Source organism: Oscarella lobularis, chromosome 2 (assembly GCF_947507565.1).
Source record: "Oscarella lobularis chromosome 2, ooOscLobu1.1, whole genome shotgun sequence".
Classification (NCBI taxonomy): Eukaryota; Metazoa; Porifera; class Homoscleromorpha; order Homosclerophorida; family Oscarellidae; genus Oscarella; species Oscarella lobularis.
In genome coordinates, this window is record NC_089176.1 from 1,425,566 (window position 1) to 1,441,427 (window position 15,862).

At 44.1% G+C, this 15,862-nt stretch overlaps 2 protein-coding genes across 2 annotated transcripts; both read right to left on the bottom strand.

Annotated features, from left to right (window-relative positions):
- Positions 1–3,364: 3,364 nt before the first annotated feature.
- On the bottom strand, positions 3,365–7,030 carry LOC136200211 (putative leucine-rich repeat-containing protein DDB_G0281931). Its single transcript, XM_065990562.1, has 3 exons — positions 6,956–7,030; positions 6,748–6,904; positions 3,365–6,652 (listed from the first exon to the last, which is right to left on the bottom strand). Exons 1-3 carry the CDS (start codon positions 6,956–6,958, stop codon positions 3,471–3,473), a joined length of 3,342 nt encoding a protein of 1,113 aa, XP_065846634.1. The 5' UTR covers positions 6,959–7,030; the 3' UTR covers positions 3,365–3,470.
- Positions 7,031–7,881: 851 nt separating this feature from the next.
- On the bottom strand, positions 7,882–11,767 carry LOC136184142 (uncharacterized). Its single transcript, XM_065970987.1, has 3 exons — positions 11,452–11,767; positions 10,738–11,403; positions 7,882–10,685 (listed from the first exon to the last, which is right to left on the bottom strand). The coding sequence occupies exons 1-3, from the start codon at positions 11,765–11,767 to the stop codon at positions 7,999–8,001; spliced, it is 3,669 nt and encodes a 1,222-aa protein (XP_065827059.1). The 3' UTR covers positions 7,882–7,998.
- Positions 11,768–15,862: the final 4,095 nt, after the last annotated feature.

A 15,862-nucleotide genomic window follows, 5' to 3' on the forward strand; every position in this document is an offset into this window, starting at 1 on the left:
TTTTTTTGCCACCGATGTTAGAGTGATGGCTATTAGGAAACCGTCTTGTTCGTAGCGAAGTTCCAATTTGAGTAGATCTTCGAGAAAGAAGAGGCATTGGTTCCGTTTCAGAATTGGCGAATTGTGCGTGTATCGAAAATGCTTCACGCATCGAGAAACCAGGCGGAAAAACAGCGATTCGGGAACAATAGGAACGTTAGTTGAACGAAAGAGAAGGGACGGTGGAGATGACAGGGCCGGAGACACAGGGACAATAGAATCTAGTTGTTTCTTATAGTCAGTAAGAAGACACGGAACGAAGAAATCCATTCCAGGCCTTATCTTGACTTCTTCGTCTGACGACTCCGGACAAATAATGTCAAAAAGTTGAAGCACTTCCAAAATAACTGACACGTCCTCTTCTTTGATTTGCGCCTTCTCTCTGAGAATGTGACTAGCGAGACACCAAACCATGACGCCCGTTTCGCAGACGGTACGCATGGACTCGTGCATGTGCCGATTGCGAAGCGAAACGCAATCTGGAGGCGTAACAAAAATTGCCATGACGTCGTATAGCCACTGCGGATCGGTAAAGACGATGTTCCGAAGTTCCGGAACGTCAGAAAAGTGAAGCACAGCATTGCAACTGTTCAGATATGTTATTCCTGCATCGATTGTATCATCAGGAAGAAAATCTCTCCGGTGAAGACTTCTTAGATGACTTTCCAGATCATAAATTTCTGACAAGCGAATGATCGGGCGACCGGTATGTTGGCGAAAAGCCGCAAAAATTCGCATCAGAGCAAGCCATAGTAGCGGAATCGGTGGCTGACTGGCCCAATATTTTACTGCCATCTGCTTTCCTTTCTCTTTAATATCTTTGATGGTGGGGTCGCAGCTGGCTGGACCCGACCGCGTGTTATCAACTAGGCAGTATACTCTGTTTTCGCCTAGCTCTGATGCGTCGGCCTCAGGAAAACGCGCCGACGTAAATAAACTCGAAAAAGCGGAAGATATTTTTTTCAAAAAATTTTGACGAGGCTGAATTTTCCCCAGGATCAAAAGGTGAGATTCTATCTTGCACTTTCTAATCAATTGTCGCAATAGTTGATTTTGACGCGCCAAAAGTTTCGGTGTGACGCCTTTCGCATCACCGTGCGTGGCAACAAAGAGAAACAAGGGGTATGAAAGCTGTTCATCTAGCACTTTGCCCAAATGAGCGAGCCCCGAAGCAGCAACGTCGTCACCCCCTTCTTCTGCTATCAATTGGGACGCGATCCAATGTTCGAAATTTCTCAAAGGAGTAGACGTCACGCGATGTGGCTCCTGTCGTTCGCCTTTTCCCTTTGCATCGCGTCGAAACAGAGACACGGTCTCTTCATCAAGAGGCTTGCAGACGTTAAAAACAAGGATATTGATGGTTGACTGGAAAGGTGACCGACATGCTGTTAGGCTACTATGAGTCATTAGGAATCTACCCTGTCCCGCTTGATCGCGAATATTTACAACAAGTTCTTCCACTTCTTCTCTCGCAGTGACATCGTCTTTGCAGTAGACTCTAATTTGATCTGCAATGTCTTGAGTCAAACCAATTTTTTCTTCAAACAACCAACTCAACGTCGTTTTGTCAGGTTCTGAATTAAAAGTGCTCGGCCCAGTGCAATCTTTTGCTGCAGCTATTGATTTACGACCGTAAAACTTAACCAAGTAAGGATTTTCTTCCGTGCCAACATTTCTGCTTCTTATTTCACTCATCCCTGTTTCCTCACTCAACTCAGCCCCTTCCTGTGCTACTACAGGATATTGCTCTTCTGTTTCTTCCATTGGCCGTTCATATGAAAGATACCTCACTACTGATAGCATTCTTTCCTCTAGGCTCAACTCTATCCAGTTTACTTTGATTACTTGCCTCGCAATCGTTCTCTTCACAATGCTCTCTTTATCTTCTTCGCTCACCTCCATCCAACCTCTTCCGGACGTTATAGCAACTTGAGCTTCAATTCCCTGCGTGCTCGGCTGATGCTGAAAGGGCAGTCCGAGTAAATGACGGCGCAGACAGGTCTTTCCAACGCCATCAGGACCCATCAAATTAATATTTAGCCGAGGAATAATCACTGTCCCTCCAAGCAGAGCCTTCTCATAATCATAAGGTATCCCAGACGACAGAAAAGCTATAGAAACAGACTAACACATGACCTGTCCAATTTATACGTTTCTTACGCAAACGCTTTGACAAGTCCTGCTCCTGAAAATGATCTCGGCATGTTCTGTACAAAGACCGGATTGGCTTACATTCATCCTTGTCCTTCTTTAGCACTTCTACTATTCCTTCAGCAGCAGAAAACCCGTTTTTCACTTGTAGTTTAAAAGCGGCCAATTTGGACCGTTCTACAAGCAGCCACTGTTCTTGGTGTTGAACAAGGCTAACAGGAGACGGACGCATCCATTTGCTTGTTGCACCTATGCAGCACTCTTCGTCCGGACCGTTCCAACATCGAATTTTTGTGAAGTCAAACCCGAACGTCGTTTGATCGCCATCTGACGTCGCCGGAAAAGTCATTTGACCGTTTGAATCAATAGAAAACCCTCGGGTGGCGAACCACCATTCACTTGCTCGTTCGAATGGTAGACACGATGAGTAAATCTTAAGAAAAATGCCCGCGTCTCTGGCATGATGCCCGCACGGGCTGATGCCAAGGGAATCTAATTTCATGCCACAGTTAACAACCCACTGGCCGGACGACGGGCAGTCACTCACTATCGTGAGAAGTTTATCTGTAAAAATATCAAGATATATTGCGAAGATGTCACTAAATGTAACAGTTGTGCCATCGGACAAGCCCCAGTCGCCCGTGATCGTATCGCTTAGGCCCAGGTACCAGATTAGAGCTACAAAACAAAGTAATTTCTAGCAGCACCTAATCTTCATTTCTCACCCTCGTCGCTTGTAAGCAAAAAGCTCCAAATTTGCTGGACAACATCGTGGCGGGTCACCGCTGCGGTTTCGACTATGACTGGCGATCCACTCACACGCGGATCAGCCAATAGCTTGCGGATAAGACAATCTCGTTCATTCAAGCTGCCGGAAAGATCCTCTGCTTCTTCTGCATCTTTACGACGAAGTAACACGCGTGCGTTTGGAGCGTCTACGGACTCATCTACGCGAACTCCTCTTCCGTCGATAACCATTAGACGACATACAGATTTGCAGACGACGTTTCCATCCGCTGCGAATTCGACATTGTCGGTTGTGCGCGACATTTCAGCTTGCAGAAGTTCAAGGGCCCGGATATCATAGCCACGAATGAGCTCAAAGACATGTCCTGAGCAAAGAATGGACAGGGCAGACCAGGACATGACATTCTACTATGATTCCACTGTTTCTACTCTACAAAATTATACGGCATATAGCTGTAATAGACTATAGATAATAAATTGTCGAGCAGCCTCCTGCTCCGGCCTGAAATCAGGGAGCAGTCAACGTGCCAACGTCAAAGTTTTTTGTACTGCATTCTGCTTCTTCTCTGACAAATCTTTGCTCTTCTTGATACCAAGAAGTGAATAATTGTGACCACAACAACGAAAAGCACGAAAAGAACGTTGAGAGCATAAACGAATATTTCTGAGACTTCAGAAGTCAGAGCACTGTCACGATTTGTCATGCAGTTGAAGGTGATTGCGATGGTAAATGACGCCGCGACGTCAACCCAACTTTCAAAGTTCCACTTAGTATAGCTAATGAACGGTCTTGCAGTCGCAATAAAATAACTAAATCCAAAGAGTAACAGGTTGAATAAAATTGCTTGAACGTCTTGCTGAGATAGAGGAAAAATAGAAATGACAACAGCAAGTGCTAAGCGACGAAGCATTAGAAAAACCGCCATGTATTTCTGATACGGTTTTTTGTAGCAACAGATCAGCACGTCCAAATACGATAGACGAAAACGTCGTCTCCGATTTGAACCCAGCTGCAGTCGTTTCCTAAGCAAGAAAAAGATTGTGGCTGGAAAGAGGCCAATGTTAGCAATCGTGAGTATTATGCCAAGTATGAACAGAATTCTGTTCTCTGCGGAGGAACAGTCGATCCAGGGATACACTTTCATGTAGTAGTCATTTGTTCCAGGATTGATAACACATGGAAGCAGGATTTTAATAAGCTGGTTGGAAATTGGATAGAAGAAAACATTCAAAAGAAGTAGAAGCTGCCCTTTTGCTTTTCTCTTAACCAATTCAAAAAGCTCTTTCTTCCTATTTAGTCTATACGCAAGTGGCCTCTTTCGTATAGCGAAGCAGTCTGCTTGATAATCGAGCAGGAATAGGAGCAATTCGAATCCGCTTACAACGAAAGGAACAGCAACTAGAAAGAGCAGTCGTCCAAGAGGAGAAAACAGGGGTGAAAACGTGCACGAAAATCCGTAGAAATTGAAGTTAATTAGGTTCTTGAGCCACTTTGTCACTTTGAACACTTTCATTTTATCCAATACCGTAGCAAACGAGCAGTACTTGCATTCAACGTGCAGACTTGTGACATTGAGCGAATCCATAACTTGAACGTACATAATCAATGTCATAGCGAACGCTTTGATTGCTCTAAGACGTCCGAAAACTGTTAGAAGCACAAAGGTGCAAAAGATTTCCACGAACCAAACAGGCAAAACGTGAAAAGTTCCAAACAAAATTATTGCCAGCGATAGAGCAATGTAACAAATCGTATTTACTAATCTTGCCACCTTTCTTCCGCAGATGAAATGATATCCGTATTTTTGAAGTTTTTCAGACGCCCACGTCAAGAATAGCACAAAAAAGATGCCAAAAATTGCAAGCCCAACGGCAATACCTTGAAATTTTGTTTTGCTACACGGATGGCATTTTTGGCCTTCACGGTAAAATTGAGGTTCACACTGAGAGCAGAGTCGTCCGTAAGCATGGCTAGTGCACAAACAGCTTTTGATACACGACACAGTCATTCCGTCGTCGTTGAGGTGACAAGTACAGTTGTTAGTCGGATTGCAGCGAAAACTGTCTTTGTACACGGAATCGCAGAGAACGAGATCTGTCATGTTCTCGGGACTTGGAACTGGATATGTATTCTTTTTCATGTAGATAACGCTGTTATTTGTACCTCCTGGACATCTGGAATGATTGAAATTACACGGTCTACAATTTCCGTAAAAACCAAAATACTCTCGGTTGCACCGGCACAGCATGTGGCGGTAGTAAGTGCTATCGACGTTCAGTAGACCATAATCCGAGCCGCCACGAGTTTGATTTATTTGAATTTGAGGACATTGAAAATTTGCCTTACTTCCTTCCGTCGCGACATTGTAATTGATTGTAGTAAATTTTGGCATCGGATTTACTCTGTTGCTGCAGTTTAAATTCTTGTTTTCTTGGAGGTTTATTAATTTAATAGATTGAAAAAGTGCGAATCCTTCCGGTATGGATCCGCTAAGGTTATTCGAGCTGAGATCGAGTACCTGAAGGTAAGACTGTTCGTGTTCAGGACGTGGAATACTGCCAAACAATTTGTTACGTGATAGCCTCAATGCAACAAGATAGTCAAGTGATGCCCACAGCAGTTCAAATAAGTTTCCCTGCAGACCGGTCGATGAAAAGTCAAATGTAAGAATAGGACACTTTTGTTTCCTACGTCGAAGAGGGTCAATGAATAACTGGGCCAGCCTATGCGTTGTAAGTTTTGTGAATGGATTAAAGCTAAAATCCAAAATTTGTATCTTCGGAAGAAAACAGTAGTAAGGTTTCGCCGAAATGGAATGGAACCTATTGTGAGAAACATCCAAGGATATTAGGTTTGTAGCATTGAGCACCGAAGACGGAAACTCGCCTTCCAAGTGATTTTGACTCAAATCAATTATAGTAGTGCCAATTGGAAAACGAAGTTTTGATGGAATATTTCCACTAAGAAGGTTTTTTCTCAGATTCAGAACTTTAAGATTTGGCCATTTAAGATGCATATCTTCTGGCAGTTGACCTTCAAATTTGTTTCTCTCTAACATCAAGTATTTGATATTTCTCAGCGGCAGCAACTGGCTTATGCGTCCTTCAAACGACAACAAAGTCAAGTCCATGGCATAAAGATTATATAACTGGCTTATGCTTGGATGTAGCAAACCACCCAAGTCGTTTGATGCAATATTTAACACTTTCAAGCACTTCAACTTTCCCACCTCGGGTCCCATTTTACTTCTTTTTAATTTGCAATTGTTGAGCTGAAGGTAGGTAAGATTTCTGTAGAATCCTAAAGTAGCCCAGGGAATGGGACCCGTAAGCATTGTGGAAGTCATTTTAAAATTAAAGAGAGAGAGCTCCTTTTTAGGCAAGAAACGGCTCAGCGAACCATGAACCATGTTGGACCCCAAGTCTAGAAACTGAAGATCTTGCAGGTTCCAAATACCGGTACAATTTTCCACAGATCCGGATAAACGATTGCCTGGAAGGTAGATGCCAATAACGAAACCTTCTTGCGAAGCAATTACACCCCTCCAGCAACAAAAGGGAAGATTCGAATTCCAATTACTGCTATTCTTCCAGTTTCGTCCTCCCATGACACCGTAGAATTTTCGAAGAATGGACTTTTCTCTTTCTACTCTCTCTTTCAAAGCCGTAGTGTCAATTTCGTTTTGGCAAAATAGCTTCTTTGCACAGTCCACGTCTACAAAAGTTAGAAAGCATTACGAGACCATACTGCCGTCGTGGGTCTGGAGTGACAAGCAGCTCCAAACTCAACAAAAAGGCCAGTCATCTTACTGCGCGCAGCGGAGAAGACCGTCCAGCCAGAAGGTTCAGTCACACGTAGCGGGCATTGATAGGAGAAGACTTCAGCAAGAAGACTCAGAAAGAAGACGACAAGCGCACACTGTGAAACAGCTCCTGAAGCTTTCATTGCGTAGAAGCGCGTTAGAGACTAATAATATTAAATGAATTGCACCTTCGGTTTCAGGATCTAAGTCCTGACCATAATTCTTTTGTGACGACCAGCAGAGACTCTGCATGATCAACTCCAACCAGGAAGAGACTGGATAGAGAGGATAACGTAGAAGGAGCCTATTGCGAAGAGAAAAATTGCAAGGTAAAAGATCAAAGTAAACTGCATGGCGTTATGATTTTCTGCGTGTTCGGCTGATGTCGAGAAGGCAGTCCGAGTAAACGACGGCGCAGACAGGTCTTTCCATGCAACGCCATCAGGACCCATCAAAGTACTATTTAGTCGTGGAATTATCACAGACTCCCCAATTAAGCCAGGGTCTTGAGAGAAGCTTGGGGTCTCCCAGACGACAGAACTACTATGGAAATATTATATTGACATGCGTGCAATTTATACATACCTTATGCAAAATACTTCTATCCCTTCAGCTACGTCGAATTTTCAAACGTGGTTTACCGGTAATTACCATCCGATGTCACCAGAAATGTCGTTTTACCGCTTGAATCAATGGAAATGAAAAACCCTCAGGCAGACCTCGACTTTCTCGTTCACTGTGACTGCGTGAACCGATGAAACCTACCTGAGACCTGAAAAGCGTTTTTCAAATCGTTTTTCGGTTGCGTGCAGCAGTTCAGCACTGAGTTTCTCTTTGCCCGAGACAAGAGCCCGCGCAAATCTAAGAACCCGGATAATTCCTTGTCTTCGTTCGTTTCGATCGGCTCGAAGTGACGCCGCTGAACGAAACACAATGGAAGACGCCGCCATTCGAGCTCGCTTTCCGTCGTCTCGACTTCGTCTGCATCGTCCGTATCGTTCGCTGCCAGATCGCAGTCGAAGGTGCCGAAACGGTGCGCAGCCATCACTAATTCGGCGCCTTCGAAACGAAAACGAGAGAGGATGGAATGAGCGTGCGCTCACTAGGCTTTCGGTCACGTGATGTTAGTGTAAATAGCCGCTGTCAATGGCAGTCACAAAAAGACAAAAAAAATTGCAGAAAGATCTATCGCCATATACTATCGTTTTCTAGGTTGATTTCGGAAATATATGTATCGCCATTTAATTAGGAACGCTTTTTAGGTTGATTGCTGATCTGATTGCTTCTTCAATAGCAGATGTTCCACGTCATGCAGAATTTCAGCATCATCGCAGGCCTGTCTTATTATTGATGCCAACGCTTTTTGACCCTCCTTGTCTCTCCATTCGTGCAACAGCGTGAGCATTCTTTCCTTATCATTGCTCAAATAAATGAACATCGAATCTTTTACTTCCCTGTGCATTCCGAGATAAAAGCCTACCGTTCTCCATTTGCCTCTGCCTGCTTCGGCAATACAAGAGGCGACAAGCAGAAACGCTCGGTCATCTTCTAGATTTGGCCAAGTAACCGTTTCCGTTGCACCCCCGATGGATCCACTGTCTGTTTCGTCGACTTGTACGTCAAATGCAATGCTAGTGTACCAATGATGCAGTCCAATCAAGTCAGAATCATCTATTGGCTTGCCAGACTGCGTTGTCAGACACTGGCCTAGCTTCGGAGGATAGTCAGCGAGAGAAATCATGTCATCCCTCGTCAGATCGTCAACGGTGTATTTTTCTGAATATTGGACGCACAATTTCAGGACAAGTCCTATCATACCGCGGCTTTTTGCTTCGTCTAGTTGGGTCACGATGAATTGACGAATTCGCGCGCAGTGCTTGCTGTATGCTTCGCTCTGCACAGACGGTTTCGTTGCCACCGATGTTAGAGTGACGGCTATTAGGAAACCGTCTTTTTCGTAGCGAAGTTCCAATTTGAGTCGATCTTCGAGAAAGAAGAGGCATCGGTTCCGCTTCAGAACTGGCGAATTGTGCGTGTATCGAAAGTGCTTCACGCATCGAGAAACGAGACGGAAGAACAGCGATTCGGGAACAACGGGAACGTTAGCTGGACAAAAGAGAAGCGACGGTGGAGACGACAAAACCGGAGAAGCGGGGATAATAGAGTCCAATTGTTTCTTACAGTCAGTAAGAAGACACGGAACGAAGAAATCCATTCCCGGTCTGCCTTCTTCGTCTGACGAGTCTGGGCAAATGATGTCAAAAAGTTGCAGCACTTCCAAAATAACTGGCACGTCCTCTTCTTTGATTCGCGCCTCTTCTTTGAGAACGTGGCTGGCGAGACTCCAAACCATGACGCCCGTTTCGTAGACGGCGCGCATGGGCTCGTGCATGTGCCGATTGCGAAGCGAAACGCAATCCGGAGGCGTAACAAAGATAGCCATCACGTCGTACAGCCACTGCGGATCGGCAAAGACGATGTTCCGAAGCCCTGGAACGTCAGAAAAGTGAAGCACAGCATTGAAACTGTTCAGATAGGCTATTGCTGTCTCGACTGTTTCCTCAGGAATGTGACATTGACGAAATGCAAGATCACGAACTTCTGACAGACTTATGACTGGACGACCAGTTCGTTGGTGAAAAGCCGCAAGAATTCGCATGAGAGTAAGCCATGGCAACGGAATCGGCGGCTGACTGGTCCAATACATTACAGCCATCTCCTTTCCTTTCTCTCGAATATCTTTAATGGTGGGGTCACAGCTGGCAGTACCGGACAGCGTGTTATCAACAAGGCAGTATACCCTGTTTTCGTCTAGCTCTGATCCGTTCTCAGCCGACGTTAATAAATTCGAAAAAAATTTCTTCAGAAAATTTCGACGTGGCTGAATTCGTCCCAGGATCAAAACGCGAGAGTCTATCTTGCAGTCTCTAATCAATTGTCGCAATAGTTGATTTTGACGCTCCAAAACTTTTGGCGTGGCGCCTTTCGCGTCGCCGTGCGTAGCGACAAAGAGAAACAGGGGATAACAAAGCCGTTTGTCTAGAACTTTGCCCAAATGAGTAGCATCGTCACGCCCCTCTTTGGCTATCAATTGGGACGCAATCCAATGTTCGAAATTTCTCAAAGGAGTAGACGTCACGCGATGTGGCTCCTGTCGTTCGCCTTTTCCCTTTGGATCGCGTCGAAACAGAGACACAGTCTCTTCGTCAAGAGGCTTGCAGACGTTGAAAACAAGAATATTGATGGTCGACTGGAAAGGTGACCGACACGCTGTAAGGCTACTATGAGTCATTAAGAATCGACCCTGTCCCGCTTGATCGCGAATATTGACAACGAGTTCCTCCACTTCTTCCCTCGCAGTAGCCTTATCTGCGCTGTAAGCTTTAATGCGATCTGCAACATCTTGAGTCAAATTGATTATGTCGTTGAAAGACGATGCTTCAACAGTTTCTGAATTATATCCGCTTCTCTCCGATCGATTTTCGGCGATTGATTCAGTAGCGCGAATCGAAACCGAGTGGGACTGCACCGCCATCACGTCTTTGTTTCTTTCTATTTCCTTGTTCTCTCCTGTTTCCACACCCGCCTTAGTAACTTCTATAGGTCTTTCCTCTCCTTTTTCTTCCATTGACCGTAATACACGTACTTTCCATTCGCTTTCTTTAATTATTTGCCTCGCAATCGTTGTCTTTACAACCCGTTCTTTATCATCTTCGCTCACCTCCGTCCAGCCTCTTCCTGACGTTATAGCAACTTGGGCTTCTATTCCCTTCGTGCTTGGTTGATGCTGAAAAGGCAGCCCGAGTAAATGGCGGCGCAGACAGGTCTTTCCAACGCCATCGGGACCCATCAAATTAATATTTAGTCGTGGAATAATCACAGCCCCTTCGAGCAACGCCTGCTGATAAGCAAGATCCGCCTCAGGATTCCCAGACGACAGAACAACTATAAGTCGAAACAGACTTGAACACGACCTGTACAATATATGCATTTTTACCTAAGGACTTGGATAAATACTGCCTTTGATAATGATCCCAGCATGTTCTATACAAAGATCCCTTTGGCTCGAAGCCCTTTCTGTCTTTCTGCAGTACTTCTATCGCTTCAGCGGCAGAAAAGCCGTTTTTCACATGAAGATCAAAAACAGCCATTTTGGAACGTTCTACAAGAAACCACTGATCCTTATTCTGAACGAGGCTAACGGGCGACGGCTGCATCCATTTGCTTGTCACGCCTATGGAGCAGTTTTCGTCCGGACCGTTCCAGCATCGAATTTCTGCAAAGTTGAACCCTACCGTCGTTTGATCGCCGTCGGATGCCACCAGAAATGTCATTTGACCGCTTGTACCAATGGAAAATCCTCGGGTAGCGAACCACCATTCTCTGGCTATTTCTTCCGATAGACAGGACGAGAAGATCTTGATAAAAATGCCCCTGTCTCTGGCATGATGTCCGCAAGGACTAATGCCAAGGCGGTCAAACTCTCTGCCACAGTCTAGAACCCACTGACCGGACGACGGGCAGTCACTGACTATGGTGAGAATTTTATGTTTGAAGACGTCGATGTATACTGCAAAGATGTCACTAAAAGACACGGTTGTGCCGTCAGACAGGCACCAATTGCCTGTGAACAGTTCGCCCGGGCCCAAGTACCAGATTCGAGCTACAAAACAAGTTAGATTTAAAGCGGCAGTTATTCTTTATTGCTCACCCCCGTTGCTTGCGAGCAAAAAGTGTCGAATTCGTTCGAAAACAACATCTCTGGTCATCGTTGCTGTTTCGATTACGACGGGCGATCCAATCAGACGCTGATCAGCCAGTAGGTTGTCGACAAGACAATCTCGTTCGTCGAAGAGATCCTCTGATTTCCCTGCGTCTTCGATTATGTGAGTGTGAGGCCTTCGACGAGTGAACCAGGGCTCATCTGTACGAACTCCACTTCCGTCGATCACCAGTAGACGATATCCAGATCTATAGACAGCGTTTCCATCTGCCGCGAACTCTACGTTTTCGTTTTTGTACGACATTTTGAGGTCGTTGGTTGTTTGATACGGGGTACTGTCTGCACTATGTATTTACACGAGGGTAGAAAAAGAGTCGCGGTGTGATTTTTTGGTTTCCTCCTCTTCGAAATTGTTTTAACTGCTTTCTGCTTCTTTTCTTAGCCGGTCTAAAGAAGTATATAGGAAATCAGGAATGCAGTTAGACTGTAGTAGTCTAAGATTGAAGAGACACTATATGTTATTCTTGGCATCCCGTCCAAATACATTTAGTTTTACTTTTCAAAGTTTTATGTACTGATTTCGGCTTCTTCTCTGTTGAATCTTTGCTCTTCTTGATACCAGGAAGTGAATAATTGTGACCGCTACAACAAAAAGCACGAAAAGAAAGTTTATAGCAAAAACGAGTATTTCTGAAACTTCAGAAGTCAGGACGCTGTCGCGATTTGTCATGCAGTTGAAGGTGACCGCAATGGTAAATGACGCCGCGACGTCAATCCAACTTTCAAAATTCCACTTGGTATAGCTAATGAACGGTTTTGCAGTCGCAACAAAATAGCTAAATCCAACCAGTAACAGGTTGAATAAAATTGCTTGAACGTCTCGCTGAAATAGAGGGAAGATAGAAATAACAATAGCAAGTGCTAAACGACGAAGCATTAGAAAAATCGCCATGTATTTCTGATACGGTTTTTTGTAAGAAGAGATTAGCACGTCCAAATACGATAGACAAGGACGTCGTCTCCGATTTGAACTCAGCTGTAGTCGTTTCCTAAGCAAGAAAAAGATTGATGTTGGAAAGAGGCCAATATTAGCAACCGTAAGTATTATGCCAAGTATGAGCAGAATTCTGTATTCAGCGGAGGAACAGTTGATCCAGGGATACGCTTTCATGTAGTAGTCATTTGTTCCAGGATTGATAACACATGGAAGCAGGATTTGAATAAGTTGGTTAGAAATGGGATAGAAGAAAACGTTCAAAAGAAGTAGAAGCTGCCCTTTTGCTTTTCTCTTAACCAATTCAAAAAGTTTTTTCTTCCTATTTAGTCTATACGCAAGTGGCCTCTTTCGTATAGCGAAACAGTCTGCTTGATAATCGAGAAGAAATAGGAATAATTCGAATCCGCTTACAACAAAAGGAACGGCAACTAGAAAGAGTAGTCGTCCAAGAGGAGAAAACAGGGGTGAAAACGTACACGAAAGTCCGTAGAAATTGAAGTTAATTAGATTCTTGACCCACCTTGCTGCTTCAAACACTTTCATTCTATCCAATACCTTGGCGAACGAGCAGTACTTGCATTCAACGTGCAGACTTGTAACATTGAGCGAATCCATTACTTGAACGTACATAATCAATGTCATAGCGAACGCTTTGATTGCTCTAAGACGTCCGAAAACTGCCAGTAGCACAAATGTGCAATAGATTTCCACCAGCCAAGCAGGTAGAACGTGAAAAGTTCCAAACAAAATTATAGCCAGCGATAGGGCAATGTAACAAATCGTGTTCACCAATCTTGCCACCTTTCTTCCACAGATAAAATAATATCCGTATTTTTGAAGTTTTTCAGACGCCCACGTTAAGAAGAGCACAAGGAATATGCCAACAATTGCCAGTCCAACGGCAATACCTTGAAATTTTGTTTTCTTACACGAATGGCATTTTTGGTCTTCACGGTAATAGTGAGGTTCACACTGAGAGCAGAGTCGCCCGTAAGCGTGGCTTGTGCACAAACAGCTTTTCGTACACGACACAGTTACTCTGTCGTCGTTGAGGTAACAAGTGCAATTGTTAGTCGGATTGCAGCGAAAACTGTCTTTGTACACGGAATCGCAGAGAATGAGATCAGTCATGTTATCAGGACTTGGAACTGGATATGTATTCTTTTCCATGTAGATTACGCTGTTGTTTGTTTTCCCTGGGCATTTAGAATGATTAAAATTACACGGTCTACAATTTCCGTAAAAACCAAAATGCTCCCTGTTGCAACGGCACAACACGTGGTAGTAGTAAGTGCTATTGACGTACAGTAGACCATAATCCGATCCGCCATTAGTTTGATGAATTTGAATTTGAGGACATTGAAAATTTGCCTTATTCCCTTCCGTTGCGACATCGTAATTAATGGTAGTAAATCTTGGCATCGGATTTTCTCTACTTTTGCTTTGCAGCTTTTTATTTCCTCGAAGGTCTATCAATTTAATAGATCGAAAAAGTTCGCATGATTCCGGTATGGAACCTTCAAGGTCATTCCAGCTGAGGTCAAGCACCTGAAGGTAAGACTGTTGAAATTCAGGACGTGGAATCTTGCCAACCAATTTGTTATTTGATAGCCTCAATGCAACAAGATAGTCAAGTGATGACCACAGCAAGTGAAACAGGTCTCCTTGCAGACCGGTTGATGCGAAGTTAAATGTTAGAATCGGACACTTTTGTTTTCTACTTCGAAAAGGACCGAGAAATAGCTGTCCTAGCCTATGCGTTGTAAGGTCTGTAAATGGATTGAAGCTAAAATCCAAAATTTGTATTTTCGGAAGAAAACTGTACCAAGAATACGACGAAATGGAACGAAACCTATTGTGAGAAACATCCAGGGATATTAGGTTTGTAGCGTTTAGCACAGAAGACGGAAACTCGCCCACCAAGTAATTTTGACTCAAATCAATTATAGTAGTGTTGATTGGAAATTTCATTTTTGATGAAATGTTTCCAGTGAGACGGTTTTTGCTGAGATCTAGAACTTCAAGATTTGGCCATATAAGATGCATATCTTCTGGCAGTTGACCCTTGAATTTATTTTTCTCCAAGAGCAAATATTTGATGTTTCTCAGCGGAAACAATTGGCTTATGTGTCCCTCAAACGACAACAACGTCAAGTCCATGGCAAATAGATTATGCAATTGATGTATGTCTGGATGTAGAAAGCCGCCTAGCTCGTTCATTGCAATATTTAAAACTTGCAAGCATTTCATCTTTCCCACCTCGTGTCCCATTCCATTTCCTTTCAGTTTGCAATTGTTGAGCTGAAGGTGGGAAATATTTGTATACAATCCTAAAGTAGACCAGGGAATGGGGCCCGTAAGCAATGTGGAAGTCATTTTAAAAACGATAAGAGGGAGCTGCTTTTTAGGCAAGAAAACGCTGAGCAATCCATGAATACCGAAGTTGGTCTCTAAGTTAAGAAACTGAAGGTCTTCCAGGTCCCATAGGAACTTCAGTTTCTCAACGGATCCGGATAAATTATTTCCTGGAAGGTAGATACCAATAACGAAACCTTTTCCCGATGAAATCACACCCTTCCAACAACAAAGGGAATGATTCGAATTCCAATTCTCGTCATGTCTCCAGTTTCGTCCTCCCAGGATGTGGTAGAATTTTCGCAGAATGGACTTTTCTCTTTCTACTCTCTCTTTCAAAGCCGCAGTGTCGCTTTCACTTTTGCAAAATTGTTCAGATGCACAGTTCACGTCTATAGAAAAGTTAGGTAGAAAGCGCTGGGAGAGCCTGCTCCTTCGGGTCTGGAGTGACATGCAGCTCCAAACTAAACTATAAAGACCGGTAGTCATCTTACTGCGCGCACTGAAGAGGAGGGTCTTGTCAGAAAGGTAAGTTTCAGATGGCGGGCATTGATAGGAGAAGTCAGCGAGAAGACTCAGAAAGAAGCTGACAAGCGTACACAGCCAAGCAGCTCTCCTGAAGCCTTCATTGCACAAGTTTAAGTGCGTGTCGGAGACTGTACACTAATTAGATTACACGAATTGCATTTTCGGTTTCAGGAGTTAAGTCTCATATGAAATGACTTCCGTGGAATGAAATGGATGAAACACGCTCAAATCTTCAGAAAGTCGTTGAACCTGATAGACAGCCTCCCTAAAGACAAATCCCAGTGTATAACATGCACTAGGACAATCTTGCCCTTGTAGATAATACTCAAGCTGAGTCAACTACGGAACAGATACTCTAGTACACTGGAGCTACCGTATCCCGTGAGAATTCTGGGATGGTCCCGAGTCCTCTCTCTAATTACATCTGCTAGCTAGCAATCGCGCTATCAATTTTCTAACGCCGGTCGGGTCGTTCGGAGCCGGTCGGCAGGGGCCGTCGGCAGGAGACGATGGAGTCCC

What these genes read in the sequence shown, in the direction of transcription:
- LOC136200211 (XM_065990562.1), bottom strand. An exon ending in GGTCTTCTCCGCTGCGCGCA is followed by an intron (nt 6,653 to 6,747) that starts GTAAGATGACTG and finishes TAACTTTTGTAG; the next exon opens with ACGTGGACTGTGCAAAGAAG.
- LOC136184142 (XM_065970987.1), bottom strand. Translation starts at nt 11,767, where the DNA reads ATGTCGTACAAAAACGAAAACGTAGAGTTCGCGGCAGATGGAAACGCT. An exon ending in TTTGCTCGCAAGCAACGGGG is followed by an intron (nt 11,404 to 11,451) that starts GTGAGCAATAAA and finishes CTTGTTTTGTAG; the next exon opens with CTCGAATCTGGTACTTGGGC. An exon ending in GTATTTATCCAAGTCCTTAG is followed by an intron (nt 10,686 to 10,737) that starts GTAAAAATGCAT and finishes TTCGACTTATAG; the next exon opens with TTGTTCTGTCGTCTGGGAAT.